Source organism: Peromyscus eremicus, chromosome 6, assembly GCF_949786415.1.
Source record: "Peromyscus eremicus chromosome 6, PerEre_H2_v1, whole genome shotgun sequence".
NCBI classification, from domain to species: Eukaryota; Metazoa; Chordata; class Mammalia; order Rodentia; family Cricetidae; genus Peromyscus; species Peromyscus eremicus.
In genome coordinates, this window is record NC_081421.1 from 78,244,934 (window position 1) to 78,263,401 (window position 18,468).

An 18,468-nucleotide genomic window follows, 5' to 3' on the forward strand; every position below is an offset into this window, starting at 1 on the left:
CTATACCACCTGGTCCCCTTTCCAGTAAAAGGTTCCAGCAGGTCAGGGGCTTCTGGATAGATGCTGGCTTGCAGAATATATGTAAAGACACCAAAGCCTTCCTCTCGCCCACTCTGGATACAAAACTGTACAACCAGTGTCCCGAGCTGGCCTGTCTAAGAGTTCTGCTTGCCAAGAGGGAGGCTGTTCTGTTCTGCGGACTTGGTCAGCTGGAGCTGGCACAGCGGAGAAGCCTGGAGGCTTCTATACACAGTCACTACAGGGAGACAGCAGAAGCTCTAGGGGAGGGGCTGCAGCTTGGGAGCTTACAAGCTACAGTCAGTGACAGCCATGTTGGTCTAATCAGCAGTGTTTAAAAGCATTTTGAATCAGTTCCTGGTGTTTTAAAAATGCAAATATTTTGAATGAGAATTTTCTTGTGGAAATTTGAATTACACGAAAGTCTGGAGAACTGGTAACCTTGGTCTGGAATTTTTGCATGGCAGCAACTGGGGCTTAAAGGGGTGGCTCTGTCACATGGGGCTGTGACACTGTGGTTTGCTACACCTCCCTCTACTCCGAACTAGTGGAGAGCACTTGAAGGAGTATGCAGTCTCACTCACATGACCACCAGGGTTAGCTGAGTTGTGCCTTTCTTTCTACGATGCTGACGGTTTGGGCTTCGTTTGGGATTGCTCCACTTCCTGGTGAAATGGATTCCTCTGTTGACTGGCTCCAAGCCACATGTAGTTGCTTTGGTAGGTAATCTTAACATGCGATTCTACTTGTCCTTTATGCTATACTGCAAACTCCAAAGATACAATCACACTAACATTTATGTGCTTAAGTGTGTGAATGTTGAACACATAAAGGGGCATGTATCTGTACAGATATATGTATACTTCCATTTGGACAAGAGTTAATTTGGTTCCACAGATACAAGTGCTGGCAGCATGGAGAATAAATGTAACAATTTGGTAAAACCTGTATAATTCTCACTTACAATATTACAAAGAGTGACTTAAGTTATTGCTTTTTGATTATAGAATAAAGAGCTCATTATGTCATTTCCTATTCAAGTAAAAGCAACCAGAGTCAGAAGTTCCCAACAGTCGATGCTTGAAGGTGGTTTGGAATGGAGATACTCTGTTCAAAAACTGATACAGGAAACTGAGGATGACTTAATTTTTCAAAAGTACAAGAAAATCAGCACCCCAACTACTTAGTGCTCGGGAGGGTTTCTTAAGGGCTTAATGAAGCGCAAAGCTCAGCTTGACAGAGAGTTCACGCCCCTTTAGAAGGATCCACTCCACTTATGCAAACCTCGGTTCAGAACACAAAGCTGGTATTAAACAGAGAGGATGAAAAGCAGTGTTGGTTTTTGACATTAGATTCAGAGGATCTCATTTTCTGCAATAAACGCTCTGTCTTTGTTTCTGCCGCAGAATCACATTCATGTGGCAGTCTTATTTCAGGCACTTTGAAAGCATGTTCATCTGGAATAAAAATCTGCATGAACTGATTCTGCATAAATAATTTGATGTGAGTGCTGAGTAATTCTAGCTCCCAGATTGACAGCAGCTCACCGCCAATTAGCTTTCTCCATCACAACATGCCGAGCTTGAGATGTCTGAGGTCCCCTTCTAGCTTAGTACAAAGAGGTGAGTCATAAAAATCCAAAGTACTCAGTTTCTACTTAAAAAAATACAAAAAGGTAAATACACTGAATGTATTATACAGATGGCTGTAGCTACTATCAAAATAAATAACATGATCTGACTCCAAGGTTTAACTCTGAGCTCTTGGACGAAATCTGATGGAATGTCAAACGTGGAGACTCACTCCTAAGGACTAGCTGCTGGTAGGCGAAAGTATCTCGACATCCTTGCCGTTGGCCACCACGGCACTGGGAGAGCAGTTGCTGGCAAGGTCTTCTGTGGCAGTCAAGGAGGATGTCTGGGAATGAGTTTTGGTCACTGGAGTGGTGGCAGATTGGGATGGGGTGAGGCCAGGTTTTTTGGGTGGGATTGGCGGAGGGTTGCCTCTCTCTGCTCTGGGGATGGTTGGGGACTTGATTCCTGGAGACAGGGGGCTCAGAGGGCTGGACACTTTCCCTGGAGTAGGTGAATGGCTGGTGTCACCTCTTGGGTTGGCAGTGTTGGCCAGATTTCGGTAGTCTGTACCGAAGGGAGAGCTGTTGGGAGAGACGGGCTTGATTGGCCCTTGGTTAGTGAATCTGGAGAGCACCTGTGTGACTGTGTTTCGGGCCAGCTGCTTGGCAGCAGAGTTATCTAGAAGGGTAGGAGACAGGTCTCTGGACGGAGGGCTCTGGAGACCACTGGCTTGCTGATCTTGATCTGCTTGGGACTGAAATCTGTGCCGAGCTGCGTGGAACCGCTGGTTGATTCCTACTTGGTAGGAAGACTGGTAGCCAGGGCTGCTGACTGATGACCCCAGGAGACGCTTCGTTAGAACCGGGGAAGAGCAGGGAGATGATGTCAGGGAGGAGGAGGCAGTGCTGCTGGGAGACAGTGAGCTGCCACTGGAAGGGAGGTGACTTGGCATCGCGACTGGAGTCTCGGTTCCTACCGGACACCCACCGTTCTCCGCTGGTTTCTCTCGTGGAGGCCCTTGGTTTTCTGTGCTGCTGCCTGAGGTCAACTCCCTGGTAGTTGGTATTTCTGGGTCACAGTGGCCATTGGCTTTTGCATATGAGTAAGTAGGAGTGGTGGGACCTGGAAGACCAGTGTCTGCCAGCTTGGCCAAGATGCTCCCGTGGCTTCTTTCCGTCTGAACACTCTCCGTTTGGCAGAAGACAGACACTAGCACGGGGGGCTCTGTGGCTGTACCTCTGGATGTGGTTCCTGGCTCCCTGCACTGCTCGCTGGTGCCGCTGTGCCGCTGGGCAGCCTCTAGGTCTCTCACAAGCTTCTTCCAGCTCTCCATCTCCTCCTTGAGGGCTCTGGTCCGGTTCTCCTCCCGGTTCAGCTTGGCTCTCAGCTGCTCCCTCTCGATATCAAACTCAGACAACTGCTTCTCCACCCGGGCCTCTGTCTGCAGGCCTCGCTTCCTCTCAGCTGCCAACTCTTCCTCCAGTTTACTCACCCGGCTCCTCTCCTTCTCCAGCTTCAGGCTCAGCTCGCCGGCCTTCTGGCCTTCCTCAGTCGCCTTGCCGGCGGCCTTCTTACACTCAAGCACCAGCATGGATGAGAGCTGCTTGTGGCGGGAGCGCTCCTCTTCCAACTGGCTAGACAGCTTCTTTTGTTCCTTTTCAAACTTTTTCACTTGGGACTTCTCAAATTCCAACTAGGGGGGAAAAAAAATGCCACCACACATGTTGATTAGAGCAGGAACACAAAGGGACGTACTGAAAATTATGATCAAATGCCCTCGCTGTCTGCTCTCTGGTGCACGGTCTTAGTATGTACGTCATGGTGTTTAGGTTAATTAGTATTTTTGAAGTATGAAAACATCCCACACAGAACTCCCCCCCACACACTATGATTTAATCTTTTCTTGATGACTTGGGAGGCATTTGAGTTCCTAACTGCCTGAGGGTGAACAGTGGGAATATGATGCACCATTGTGTTTTAGGTATGTGGAGAGAACATCGAATCAGCCAAAACAAATATCAAACACTATGTAAGCTAGATCTGGGGAGGGATGCCACTGAAAATCAAACCTAAAGTTCCAGCAGTCATTTTCTCTGATCTACAAGAAAACAAACAAACAAACAAAACAAAACAAACAAAAAAAACCCAAAAAACAAAAACAACAACAACAACAAAAAACCAAGCAGCTGCACTTAAATCCTCCTTTTGTTGCTGTTTTCATTAGAGAAGGTCTTACACTGAGACTCGCTTTGGACCTGAAACCCTCCTTCCATCCTTGGATCTACATAAATGTAGTTTGTCTAACATGATCACACGGACTCTGAATGAGAGGGAATAGGGTGAATAAACCCTTCTAATCAGGGATTTCCAAAACGAGAACATTAATGGATGGGGAAACCAATTTGGTAAGCCATGATCATATTTAAAAAAAAAATTAAAGACTGTGAATTCAAGGCTAGGCTGATCTACATAGTGAGACCATGCTGAAATTGAAAACACCACTGTATACTACAGGAATAAAGGGTTGTTTCATGTCCTGCAATCTTTGCTTCAGGCATACTGGATTGTGACAGGCCACACTGTTACTGTAGATGGTGCATGCAACAACAACAAAGCTTGAAAATCAGAGACGTCTGAAATATGTGCTATGGATGACAGTCCCACCGAGTGATCGGTTTGTTTTTAAAATTGTATGCACTTGTGGGTGTATGTGGGGGGCTATGTATGTACTATGTGGGTGTATGTGGGGGGCTATGTATGTACTATGTGGGTTTATGTGGGGGGCTATGTATGTACTATGTGGGTGTATGTGGGGGGCTATGTATGTACTATGTGGGTGTATGTGGGGGGCTATGTATGTACTATGTGGGTGTATGTGGGGGCTATGTATGTACTATGTGGGTGTACGTGGGGGGCTATGTATGCACTTGTGAGTGTATGTGGGGGGCTATGTATGCGCTTGTGGGTGTATGTGGGGGGCTATGTATGTACTATGTGGGTGTATGTGGGGGGCTATGTATGTACTATGTGGGTGTATGTGGGGGCTATGTATGTACTATGTGGGTGTATGTGGGGGGCTATGTATGCACTTGTGAGTGTATGTGGGGGGCTATGTATGCACTTGTGGGTGTATGTGGGGGGCTATGTATGTACTATGTGGGTGTATGTGGGGGGCTATGTATGTACTATGTGGGTGTATGTGGGGGGCTATGTATGTACTATGTGGGTGTATGTGGGGGGCTATGTATGCGCTTGTGGGTGTATGTGGGGGCTATGTATGTACTATGTGGGTGTATGTGGGGGCTATGTATGCACTTGTGGGTGTATGTGGGAGGCTATGTATGTACTATGTGGGTGTATGTGGGGGCTATGTATGTACTATGTGGGTGTATGTGAGTGCCGGTGTCACTGCAGACGAGGAGAGGGCAGCAGATCCCCCAGAGCTGGAGTTACAGGGAGTTGTGATCCACCTGATGTGGATGTGGGGAACCAAACTTGGGTCCTCTGCAAAAGCAGTGTGCTCTTAACCACTAAGCCATCTCTCCAACCCCGAGTAATCTATGTTTAAAAAGAGAAGACTTTGGAAATAGACACGACAAACACGAACACTCCACCTTCTTTTGGAAGACTTATGATGTAATTCTACACACTGACAATGAATAAGAAATGTCACTCCAGGCGAATGCCATCAAGACCTTTGTTCCTGAGTTACCTGTTGTGTCAGTCTCTCCCTCTCCTTCTCCAGCATGTAGGTGACATCATCTCCTTCAGCGGTGTCCTGAGCATGCCTCTGTCGTTCTTCTTCAAGGTCAAGGATCACCTGGAAAGGATTTTAAAACATTTACTTTCAAATATCAAGCAATCACATTTATACCACCCAACACTTGAGGGTTCCAGATTAAATAAACAAACAAATGAAATCCAGCCGGGGCTGTCAAGGAGCATGCTGTCTAGCAGGGTGAAAGACACGGAAGTTATGTGCTAGAAAACAAGGTATTTACTTTGCTGAAGTATGTGCACAAGAATGCAAACAGAGACAAGAGAGCAACTAGGGAGCAGTTCAGAACGCAGAGGTCTGGGACATGACATGCAGTTCGGTATGACTAGGGACCTGCTGGGGGGGGGGGGGGTCAGGGTGTGTGTGTGTGTGTGTGTGTGTGTGTGTGTGTGTGTGTGTGTCCATACGAGGCTGAAGGGTTCCTCTCAAGGTGTCACTGGAGGCACCAAGATGGGAATTTGAAATGAAACATCTCAAATGGGACACCCTGTGCCTTTCTTAACTAATCATACATATTTTTTTTTTTTTTTTTTTTTTTTTTGGTTTTTCGAGACAGGGTTTCTCTGTGTAGCTTTGCGCCTTTTCCTGGAACTCACTTGGTAGCCCAGGCTGGCCTCGAACTCACAGAGATCCGCCTGGCTCTGCCTCCCGAGTGCTGGGATTAAAGGCGTGCGCCACCAACGCCCGGCTCATACATATTTTTGTATAACCAGATAAGATAGGAAAGACTACTACTTCATCCTACGTGCAGAAGGCTCAATTATTGGGATCCTAAGTGGTGATTTTTCACAAAGCTCTTAATGACTTGCCCATTTATCCTGGTGCTGAAGGATCCAAACCAGTTTCAAGGAATTTTGCCCAAACCACACAATATTCCTCAGCAGCTTCTGCTTCAGAGGTGGCTCAGGCCAGACTTCCAGGTCACAGCACTGTCAGCCACCTCAACGGCCATTTCTCATAACTTTGTCTCATCAAAATTTTTAGGAATGAAGAAAGAAAATTTTCAGTGACACAAAACCATACTTTAAAAATTAAAAATGAAAAACCAAGTATGGTGGCACATGCCTATAATCTCAGTACTCAGAAGGCAGAGACAGGAGGATCTCTATGACTGTGAAGTCAGCCTGGTCTATAGAGTGAGTTCCAAGGCAGCTAGAGCTGTAGAGGGAGATCTGGCCTCAAAAATAAATAATTTAAAATTAAAATGAAAACATAGTAGCTTTTGAGCTTAAAAAAAAATCTAGTTTTTAAATTTAATAGAAAGGCTTTTAGTTAATCTTTTTGGTAGCCATGTTTTACGTATTTTCTCTTTTGAGAGCCTTTTAAAATTACAGAAAGGAATAAAAAAAAAGTCTCAGAGATGAGAGGCTTTAGTAAGGGAGAAAGTTTTTAAAAATATTTTATTTATTTATGTGTGAGTGTGTGTGTGTGTGTGTGTGTGCACATGAGTGTGGTTGCCCACGGAGGCCAGGAGCACTGGAGTCTATGGAGCTGGAGTCACAGGTGGGTGTGAGTAAATGAACTTGGGCCCTCTGGAAGAACCACCAGTGTTCTTCAGGCCCAGACAAGAAGTTTTGATAACATTCTGAAGTGGAAAACAGTTTGGGGAGAGGCAATCTTCAGTAAGGAGGAGGGAGCCATTTTACCCTGCAGGCTCCCAAAGAGCCGGAACCCGGGAGTGTAGCAGGTGCTTCAGGGAGGCTGGTTCAGAGTCTGAATCTTCAGAAGATTAGATAAGACCCTTCCTTAAACTAGGTACGGGAAGCACATAAGGCCAGTGCTTGGGAGGTAGAGATGAGAAGGTCATCTTCACCTAAGGGGCGAGTTCAAGCTTAGTAGGAACTACATGAACCCACAAATCCATGTTTGAAAATAACAAAGACAGAACTACCTGTGAGTGCTGGGGGCTGGGCAAGGGGAAGATGTGATCAAGGAACTCTCCTTCCATTACAAGCAGCGTAACAACAACATCTGCTGTTCAGCTCTTAATCTTCCGAGAGGTAAAGGGGTTAGTTAATAGCCACGCCACAGTGAAGGGTAGACACTGGGAATCTTCAGCAAATTCGGACTACAAGTAATAACCGATTTCTGGCAAAATTAGTGCTCTACATGGGTAACACACCCAAGAGCTGATAGGTACTTTGTTGGGCATGGTGATGCACACCTTCCCACATAGCAAAGGTCATCCTTGGTGATACAGTGAGAGCTTGAGGCCAGCCTAGGCTACATGAGAACCTGTCTCAAGAAACCAGGCAAACAAAACCGGTAAATTACTTGGTTTCAAAAAGTTAATGCTATTTACAACATTTTACACTGAAACAGTATACTAAGGAATTTTCAGTAATTTTTACTTTCTCCTCTCTCCAGTCCCTAGACACACAAACTGTTCTACACTTTCCATGACACCTTTGCTAATCAGCACAGCTCAATTACTTCCCATATGAAGTGGGAATAAGGCCTGCCCACCACTCAAGGATCTGGTGACGATTTTTTTAGTTCACATGAAAGTCCCAACTTAGGCCATATTTCAACACACTGCCAGGAATGTTCTAGATGACACATTCTAAGTTAGTCTCAGGCAACTTTTGGAATTAGACTAATAGTAGAAAAAATACATCTTCTATAAAAATGCATACACTTCTGATATTTTATGTATTTCAAGGGCCTTTGGGACATCTGTACCTACCCATGACTAACGACCTGTCTATGGTGATATTGTGTTCCCCAATATATCGTGCACTCTAATAAATTTATCTGGGGTCAGTGAACAGTACAGCCACTAGACAGACATAGAGGCCAGAAAATGGTGGCACTCACACCTTTAATCCTAGCCTTCTAGAGGCAGAGATCCATTTGGATCTCTGCGAGTTCAAAGCTACACTGGAAACAGCTAGGAACGGTGACTCATGCCTTTAATCCCAAGAAGTGGTGGCAGAAAGGAGAAAGGTATATAAGGCGTGAGGACCAGGAACTAGAGCCTGGTTAAGCTTTTATGCTTTTGAGCAGCAGTTCAGCTGAGATTCATTCTGGATGAGGACTCAGAGACTTCCAGTCTGAGGAAACAGGATCAGCTGAGGAACTGGCAAGGTGAGGTGGCTGTGGCTTGTTCTGTTTCTCTGATCTTCCAGTATTCACCCCAATACCCAGCTCCAGGTTTGATTTTATTAATAAGACCTTTTAAGATTCGTGCTACACCTGTCCTTTGGACTCAAAGAAGAGAAACAATGATGAGCAAGAACCCAGTTTGGGGGCAACTTATCAGATGTGGCTTTAGCCAAGAGCTCCAGTGGAGTAACCATGGGAACAAACTCATTGCTACTAAGTGTGCAGTTGCCGACCTCATTTTTCTGGTTAAAATGTCTCCTACAAAATGTTGTTAATGCCTAGCTTGTAGGTCCAAATCTGAACTGGTCGTTTTTTTAAAATGCAGATTCTTGCCAACAATCATCTGTAGGCCAAAACTGAGCAGTAAATGACAAGCTGAGAAACGAATATACACACAGCAGAATTCTAAGAAGAAGAGTGCAGGGGGCACAGGCTTGCCCTTCCTATTTAGGAGCTATCAGACAGAACCAGGGTGCCTGCCTCCTACCCCTATCCCAGTACAGGAAAAACTTAAAAGCAAGCCATCCTCGGAGCTGTTTGTGGTTCATAAGCATGCAATGAAACACGAAACTAGAATGAATGTAAACAATCTCCATGCTTGCATGGTTATAATCAGGTGGATTTATATTCTCTCTCTTCCCTAAATACCTGGTAATCTCTTTATTTATCACTTAAGTAAGCAAACAGAGAACACTCTGTTCGACTACAAGCTTGGTTAAACACTAGCTGGTTGCCAAAGTTCGGAAGATTGAGATCTGGGGGAAAAAAATGCACCAAGTGTTCTGGAGTGACATACCAAGAAGGAATGTCTTCTTCAGCAATGTCTGGCCCAATTCCTGAACTGAACCTGTGTGATAGTCTGTACTCCCTCTGTGCTCCCCCGGCCCCTCTGTAACTGAGGACCTTTTGATACCTATCAAGTCCCCTGCCCCCTCAGATTCCTGTGAACACTGGTAGCTGACAGGACAGGAGGCATCCTTTCCGGATTTCCGAAGCGCACCTGCCTATGGGCGAGCCTACCTTCCGGTGCCTGCTCTCGGCAGCAGCCAGCTGGGACAGCATGCGCTCCTGCATGTTCTTGCATTGCTTCATCACCACCTTAAGGATAGAGAGGGGGTTTGTGCACACTGGCTGCTTCTCACTATCATTTTTTTCCTTTAGTGTTTCAAAATCTCTCTGGAGAGCCATGAGAGGGTCACTGATGTTATATTTTCCATAGCGTTCTTCAATGAAAGTATCTCTGTGTTGGGCCTGAGAATGAGGAAAAAAAAAAAAAAAAAAAAAAAGAACAAAACAAAACCATTAAAGCGAGGAATGTGCTACAACCAGTAGTTACAAATTAAATGTGGCAGCATTAGTGTAAATCTCACTACAAATCAGGTGGATCCACGAAAAGACGGGCAACTTCAGAAGGTGGGACAGTGTGATAATACGAACAAGCAAATGATTACAGGGAGCTGTTCTGGTATTAGACATTGTCCAAAGCAGGTAGGGCCATATTAACTTGGGTACTTTTATAGCCCTATAAAGTAGGGCTAATCATCTCCATTTGCAGATGGGCAAACCATTACAAAGAGGCTAGTCACTCAGCTAGCCAGCTGTCAGAACTGGGACTTAAACCTAAACCCAGCTGGTCTGGCTCCAAGGTCTCTGTCTTGAAGCAACAGGCTCACTGCCTCGCATATCTATGTCACTCTCAGGTTTATCTCATCTTTCTTCTGTTAAGATATTAAGCATCAGCCGGGTGGTGGTGGTGGCAGCGGCAGCAGCGCACGCCTGTAATCCCAGCACTCGGGAAGCAGAGGCAGGCGGATCTTTGTGAGTTCAAGGCCAGCCTGGTCTACAGAGCTAGTCCAGGACAGGCTCCAAAGCTACAGAGAAACCCTGTCTCCAAAAATCAAAAATCAAAAAAAAAAAAAAAAAAAAAAGATATCAAGCATGGTGACTTTATGAGTTTATATCCTTAGAGACAAACAAGGTGCCAGCAGGGCAGGCAGGCAAAGGATGCAAGTATGGACGTAGGAGAATCCAGGACTTCTTATGATCTGTACAGAGAGAACTTGACTCCACTGTTGATGGGACAAGAAGGGGGAGGCACGCACAACCACAGCCCAAGACAGAAATCCCTTCTGCCTGCCGCCAAATTCTACCCTCTTCAATCTCCGATCGGTCTCCACTTTCCTCAGTCTTTTCTGTTCCCCTCGGCAGGCAGACATCGAAAATCAACAAATGCTTAGAAGATACTTCAGTTTTCTTCCTGTGTTACCTCCGCTTGGGACAGCTTTAAGAATTACATGGAGCCGGGCGGTGGTGGCGCACGCCTTTAATCCCAGCACTCGGGAGGCAGAGGCAGGCGGATCTCTGTGAGTTTGAGGTCAGCCTGGACTACAGAGTGAGTTCCAGGAAAGGTGCAAAGCTACACAGAGAAACCCTGTCTCAGAAAACAAACAAACAAACAAACAAAAAAAAGAATTCATGGTATAAGCAACAAGTATTACATGTAGGTAAACAGGCATTAGCAGTTTCTATAGAGGCCAGGCATGGTGGCACACACTTTGAACTCCAGCACTCAGGAGGCAAAGACAGGTGGATCACTGTGAGTACGAGGCCAGGAAAGGCGCAAAGCTACACAGAGAAACCCTGTCTCGGAAAAACCAAAAAAAACAAAACAAAAAAAAAACAATGGACAACAGAAGCAACACCAAGCAAGCTGTTGAGAAACCAGAGGCTGAGTGGGGGTGACACAGCCTGAAATCCTGGCATCCCAGGCTGAGATGGGGAGATCCTGAACTGGAGGTCAGTTTGAGACAGCGAGACCCTGTCCAGAACAGACAAGCTGTACTGTCAGCACGTGACTGGAGTAGTTCGATGTATTTACACAGTAGAAGCAGAAATTTATTTAAATTGAAAATATTCTTTCTTGGGGCTGGAGAGATGGCTCAGAGGTTAAGAGCACTGGCTTAGTCCTGAGGTCCTGAGTTCAATTCCCAGCAACCACATGGTGGCTCACAACCATCTGTAATGAGATCTGGTGCCCTCTTCTGGTGTGTAGGCATACATGCAGACAGAACATTGTATAAATAATAAATAAATAAATCCTTAAAAAAAAAAAAAAAAGAAAGAAAATATTCTTTCTTTTTTAAAATCCCTGTGTGTACTGGTATATGGAAGTCCTTAGCTGGGGAGGAGGCTAGCCTTGAATTCTGGCTGGATTTACAAGCATGAGCCATCACACCAGGCCCCAAATTAAAGTTCTCCCCACCTTCTTTCCTTTTCTTTATTCTTCTTCTTTCCTCTCACCCTGAGGATTTAACCTAGGGTCTCCTATAGCCCCTGCCCTGGTCACACTTCCTCTAGCAACCATGGCTGCAGCATTTGTGTGGTAAATGGATGACTACCGTCACTGAGATTGGTTTTGGAGTGCAAAAGAAATAGGAGAAGTTGGAGTTTAAAAAAAAATTTTTGTTTTTGAATGACACCATGGAGAAAATGGGATGGGAGAAACTCCAGCTTCTCCTCTGGCCATGGAACAACTGGCGACCTTGACTTCAGTTCTGCTGAGAAGTTGTCTGTCAGGTCTGAGTATGTAGTTAACTAATCCTAAAAACATGACTTTAAAACCCACATAGTGATTATCCTGTGTAATTAATAAGCATCAGAGTCCCCAGTAATAGGAGCTTCTCTGGCGAGGCCTCGGCCTGAGAACAGCTGTCAGGCCGTCTGCCTTCTCTCCGAGTATTCAGAGTAATTCCACAGTCACCTGCAGTCATTACAATCCACACATGGCTTCACCTATAAACGAGAAGGAGCTGTGGACGGACTTCTAAAATGCTCTAGTCACACAGCAATTCTACCACAGCGCCAAACATAGAGATGGTCAAACTGAAGGCGTTTATTTATGATACCAAACACCGAAAAAAATATTTTTCAACCAACTACATGGGCTACATGTTTAACTGTAAATAACAGTAAGAAGCAAAACCAAATGCTAAAACTAAAACGATGAAAATAACTTTTATGGGCTATGTGCTGGTTATCTATTGCTGCATAACAAACAGCGCCCCCAAACTCAGCAGCTTAGATACTGCTCACTTTATCTCGCATGGCATCTGATGGTTAGGAATCTAGGCTGAGGGGTCAGCTGGCTGGTTCTAGATAAGGATCTTAAGAGGTTCTAATCACCTGACGCCATGGCGTAAGTGCCAGCTTCCCACAGTGTACAGCATGCAGGTGATCAAGACCAACCTTGGAACATTCCAGATGGGACCACACAGGGTATGAGTATCAGGAGGCGTGCTTACTCTCCAGTGAGCTGTGGCCCTTCAGAGTCTGGCCACAGGCAGGGGACGAGATATGCGGCCACTAACGTTACATTTCAGGGTAAAGTTTGAAGGCCCAAACTGTCAACATTGAGTTTAATGATATTTCAGCTATTAAGAATGTACATGAGGCCAGGCGGTGGTGGCGCACGCCTTTAATCCCAGCACTCGGGAGGCAGAGCCAGGCGGATCTCTGTGAGTTCGAGGCCAGCCTGGGCTACCAAGTGAGTCCCAGGAAAGGCGCAAAGCTACACAGAGAAACCCTGTCTCGAAAAAACAAACAAACAAACAAACAAACAAAAAGAATGTACATGAGTGCCTGGGTGTGATCTTGGGTTTGAGTTTTGGAGAAATTTAGTAATAAAGCTAAAAATCAATCAATGTTCTGTTTCAGCATTTTTGCTTTAAGTGACAATATAAACTTTCAGTGAACAGAAATTCCTACACTGTCAGAAAACACCCTGGCCTTTAATTTCAGAAAAGGAAAATAATTGGCTTGCTAGACAGACTGGATGACAGAGGTGTTATCAACAGACAGAACACACTAGCCATCTATTACTCATTTATTTTCTCTTCACAGGCGGGAGGAAACACATCACTAGAGAAAGCTTAAAATAACATCACAGAACAGCCTTGGAGCCGGCCATACTAAGTCTCCAAAGTCCCAGCTGTGTTATCACTGACTTCAAAGAGAAAGAGCCAGGCATTCAGACTAAGGCTGGCACACTCAGAGTTTCAAGCCAGCCTGAGCCACAAAGGCAGATTTTGTTCCAAGCACCCCCCAAGCCCAAGAAATAAAAGTAGTTTCCTCCTCTACCTTCTGCCGTTGTATGATGTGTGCAACGGCACAGGAGTACGCGTAGTCCAGTCTCTGGCAGGAAGTCAGTCCCTATATTCTTTGGACAAGAAGTGGTTCCCAAATCTAAGGAGTTAGTCAGGGATAGCTCAGTCGGCACAGCGCTTGACTAGCAGGCTTCAAATGAAGCCCCAGGCTCCATCTCCAGCGCAGCATGAAGCTGGGTGTGGTAGAGCATGTCTGCAGTCCCAGTACTTAGGAAGTGAAGGTGCTGGGTCAGAAATTCAAGGTCACGTCCAGCTAAAGAGCAAGTCTGGGACCAGCCTGGGCTACGAGAGACCTGGCCTTAAAATAAAGCAAAAACAAACTAACAACAAGCCTAGTGACCTCAATTTGATCCTTAGGACCCACATGGAAGGAGAGCCGACTCCTGCAAGTCATCCTCTGGCCCTACAAGAATGCTGTGGCATGTGCCACCCCCACCCCTCTAAAAAAAATATTTCAACTGCTTTTGAAGTAGGATGGACTTCAAACATCCCCTCAAAGCAATCTTCAGACACAGATATTTATAAAAGCAATTATTTACATAAGATAGACGACTATTTATTATTATTTGACTAAAGGGTTCTAAACTCTATTCAGGACTGAGAGTGGATTTAATCTAAATAGCTCTAAGTGTAGCTGCAAAGAACAGTGTCAACACCCAAATTCTAAAGTCTGTGAAAAGTTTTGATGAAACCAAAGGAAACCTGGAGTATGTCTGTCCTGACGTCAGATCCCTTCCCTCCAGGAATGTGGCTGACGTGAGTTCTATGTACTTTCTGACCTGGACCCATATGCTCACCTTTTTGATGTGGGGAAGAAAATGTATGGGAGTTCACCAGAAAAGAAAGAACAGATAAAGGGTAAATACTCCCGAACATAAATTAAGGATTTCAAGGTACACTGAAAAAAATACTTTGTTCTTTCCCACAAGTTTTATCTTCTCTCACTGAACTAGTTAGAGATTTCTCATTTATTCCCACTGCCACATGCCCACAGCCTCTCCCCTGACCACCTCTCATTAGAATAGGACATGTTCATGGAATAAAGGACCTCCTAGACAACCACCAACTACAACTCCAGTTCTTCATCTTTCTGCCACGTGATCGCACATCCCTTAAAACGCAGTGCAAGTCAATGGCTGCTTAACATCACACTTTAAAAACACACCGACCGCGGACTGGAGGAGAAAATCCAAGTGGCCAAGAAGCTTGAGTTAGGGCTCAGTGCAGGGCTGGAGAGATGACTCTGGGTACCAGTACTTCTGCACAAGCATGAAGACCTGCGGGTGGCCTCCCATGGCCCTGTACCCCCGGCACTGCGGGTGCTAGTGGGTGGAGGCAGGGGTCTCTGACGCTTGCTGACTGCCAGCTAACCCTAGGTTCAGGGAGAGATCCTGTCCTGGGGAATAAAGTGGAGGGTGCCAGAAAGACACCTGGTGCACCCACTCCCTGGTCCCCACATGTGTGCAGACACCACATAAACATACACATCCTGTTACCCACATCCCTGTTAAATCACAGAATGTTCTTAATCTCAGCAGAAGTTATCCCGTGCCCCTTTCCAGGCAGCAGGCTCCCTCCTCCAGGAACAACCCCTGTTCTGAAGTCGTTTACCACTTTAGTTTCGTCTGTTCTACAGCTTCATCTAAACAGCTGCACATACTACATTCTTTTGTATCTGGCCTTTTCTGTTCTCAGTATAATGAAGTTCACGCTCATCAGTGGCATGTCGGCAATTGGTACTTTTTAATCGTGTGTTGTATGCTGTGTGAATATACTGCATTTATTTATTCTCTTGACTGACATTTGATTCTACTAAGTTGGGTTCTTCTATGAATAAAGCTGCTATAGACCATCAAGTAAGAGCTATTTGTAGATGAAATGCTTTGTTTCTTTTGTAATTATAGCCAGTTACTTGTCTAAGTCTATGAGAATTTCCAGATTGGGTCTATCATTATTCCCCTCATCAGCACCATGGAAGCATTTAGATTTCACCGTTCCCAGCATCTGCTATTCTCAGGCCATGTTCCAGTAGGATCTCACTGTCCTGACTGGTATCTATTGAATTTAGCACCCCTGCCCCCTTGTGTTATTTGTATATGAGAAAGCATGCACTCATGCACACACACGTGTGAGTGCTCGTTCATATGCCAAACGGAGCTTGTGCAGAGGTCAGAGGACAACCTGCAGGAGTCAATTTTCTCTATCTTTCTACCATGTGGGTCCCAAGGATCGAACTGAGGTCATCAGGATTGACGACAAGCACCTTTATTCACTGAAGCCATTTTGCTGGACCCTCAAAGTCATTTTAACAGTGGCAGCAGGAACAGCAGGGATGCCAACATCCAAATGCTTAGTACCAGAAAGCAGCATGCTGAGTTTCCATATCTCTACCTAATCCTAACATTTCTCTTTTCTCTTCGCTCGAGTCAGGCCTGGGAACGTGGCTCAGGCTAGTCTAGAATGTGAGATCCTCCTGCCCTGGCCTCCTGAGTGCTGGGACTACAGGTGTGCACCACCATGTCCAGCACAATCTTCCTCTAAATTAGCCGTCACTACTGTCTCCGTTTCTTTTAGAAGCGGTGAAACAGTAGCATACAACTTCCTCACAGTCACGAAGCTAATGTGTAGTGAATAAGAAGAGAAAGTGGCACTGACCATGTCGGCTGCCATGCTGATGTTCCCCAGACCCTAGCAGGAAGGGGTTTCAACTGATTAGGCCCTAACTGGTGAGACAGGGGAGCTGAAAGTTTGCACAGCATAGAGCAAAGGCTGGGCTCATCTCCGCCCCTCCTCCCTGCCTAAAAACCAGAAGAGAAACCACTGCAGAGCACTGAGAGTAAGCAGTGCGGGTTATTTCAAGGACTTTCCTCCCGAGTTAGACTAGAAGTGGGTGTCCCCTATGTCACAAGGCAAATCTACTTTGTAGTAAGCCTCAGTCGTAAATGACACTGAACGGAATGAAGACTCTCGGAGGGCCGACTCCTGACTCTGTTTTCCAACAATTTACAGTAAAAGAAATATACAAATTCTAATACAAAAGGCATTATGATTTTATTTTAAACTAACAAATGTTACAAAAGCCTGCAAACTAAAGGAGGTTTGGTGGTAGATCAAATATATAATATACAAAAGAAAGAAACAAAAAACAGATAACCAAAATATTCTGGAGTCTGGGGACAGTTCCCAGAACACAAGCTTTGCATGCATTTATTGAGGACGTCACGTCTGCTGGGCAGAGCATATGCTGTGCTGTGGGCAGTGGCAGAGGAAGAGGATTTGAGCACGGGACACACGGTTCTCAGTCTTCAAGGAGATGAGGACAGACACAACATCAGCAAGGGGCAGCAGCCTCTGCCTATTCAATGTTTTCTAAACAGCATCGCTCATGTTTAGAGAACACCAGCTACGGTTTATTTGATCAGAATTTTCTAAGACACAGACTTTAAACTCATAAGGAATAGGAAGGAAAGGCCAACCCTGGAAGTGGGTGGGTTCTGCAGATAAATGGGACAATCAGGGACTTAATGAATCACAGGAAATATGGTAAGGTGGTGGTGATGGTGGGGAGGTACATGACCCCAAACTCCCTCTGGAGTGCTACACAGTGGGACTAACCCACAGACTCTGACACCTTAAGTTAATCCTATAAGCCTGAAAACCTTTCTACTAGAAATGTACTCAGGCTCTTTTACTCACTCACTGTGTATTGAAAAGTACAGGGCTCAGTGGGTGCAGGTACTTACAGCCAAGGCCAACACTGACAACCTGAGTTTGATCCTTGGGACCTGCATAGTGGAAGAGAAGAACCAACTCCCAGAAGTTGTCCTCTCCTCTGACCGCCTCACACCCGTGCTGGCCAGGCTGTGTGAGTACATGTACGTGATTTAGAAGTATTAGTTCAGACGAATTACATTACAGCCAGGTGTGGTGGCACACACACCTTTAATCCCAGCACTCAGGGGCCAGTGGTTTTCTGAGTTCCAGGCCAGCCAATGCTACATAGTGAGGCCCAGCTTCAAAATAAATAAATAAATAAATACAAATCACATTCCACTCATTTGACTCAGTCCGCCCTTCTCAGAGTCACCCAGCTAGAAGAGGATTCCTCCTCGGTCACATGCAGTGAGCTCCTTTTTCAGGGCTGGTGACTAAGTGTACCAAGCGTATGCCACCACTGAGCTACCACCACACGTGAGCTCCTTTTAAATATGTAAGTCTGAAGCTAAGGTTTTTATAAATGTTTTATTTTATTGTTGGTTATGTGTATGTGTCTTTGTATGCACACATGAATGCATGTTCAGGAGGCATATGATCCTCTGGAACTGGAGTTGCAGGCAGGTGGGAGCTGACTGCTGTGGGTGTTGGGAATTGAACTGGAGTCCTCTGGAAGAGCATATGTGTGCATCTTAATGGCTGAGCCATCTCTCCAGTCTGAAATCAGCCTGTACTAACTTTTTGTTTTAGATTTATTAGTCTGTATATGCATAAATTAAAAATAAGTTTAATAAAAAATTTAAAGGATGGTTAATTTGGAAAACAGAGAAAAGGAAGATGGTGAACATTTTTTCTAAAAGCCATAAAAACAAAAAAACCAAAACCAAAAACCTTGAAAAACAAAGTTGGGCATGGTGATGCATGTCTTTAATCCCAGCACTGGGGAGGCAGATGGATCTCTGTGAGTTTGAGGCTAGTCTGAACTATAGATTGAGTTCCAGGACAGCCAGAGCTACAAAGTGAGACCCTGTCTCAAACAGCAACCACCCCCCCCCACAACACCACCACCACCACCACCACCACACATACACACACACACAGAGTAAAACAAATCCCC

The 18,468-nt window shown here is 45.3% G+C and overlaps 1 protein-coding gene across 1 annotated transcript in view; it reads right to left on the reverse strand.

The window, feature by feature from the left end:
• Positions 1 to 1,598: 1,598 nt before the first annotated feature.
• Cttnbp2nl (CTTNBP2 N-terminal like) overlaps positions 1,599 to 18,468 on the reverse strand; it is a 33,018-nt gene continuing 16,148 nt past the window's right edge. The window contains exons 3-5 of the mRNA XM_059266023.1: positions 9,496 to 9,726; positions 5,305 to 5,412; positions 1,599 to 3,285 (exon numbers count right to left, since the gene is read on the reverse strand). Coding sequence (XP_059122006.1) covers positions 1,831 to 3,285; positions 5,305 to 5,412; positions 9,496 to 9,726 — 1,794 coding nt within the window. The 3' untranslated portion in view covers positions 1,599 to 1,830. The remainder of the gene's footprint in view (positions 3,286 to 5,304; positions 5,413 to 9,495; positions 9,727 to 18,468) is intronic.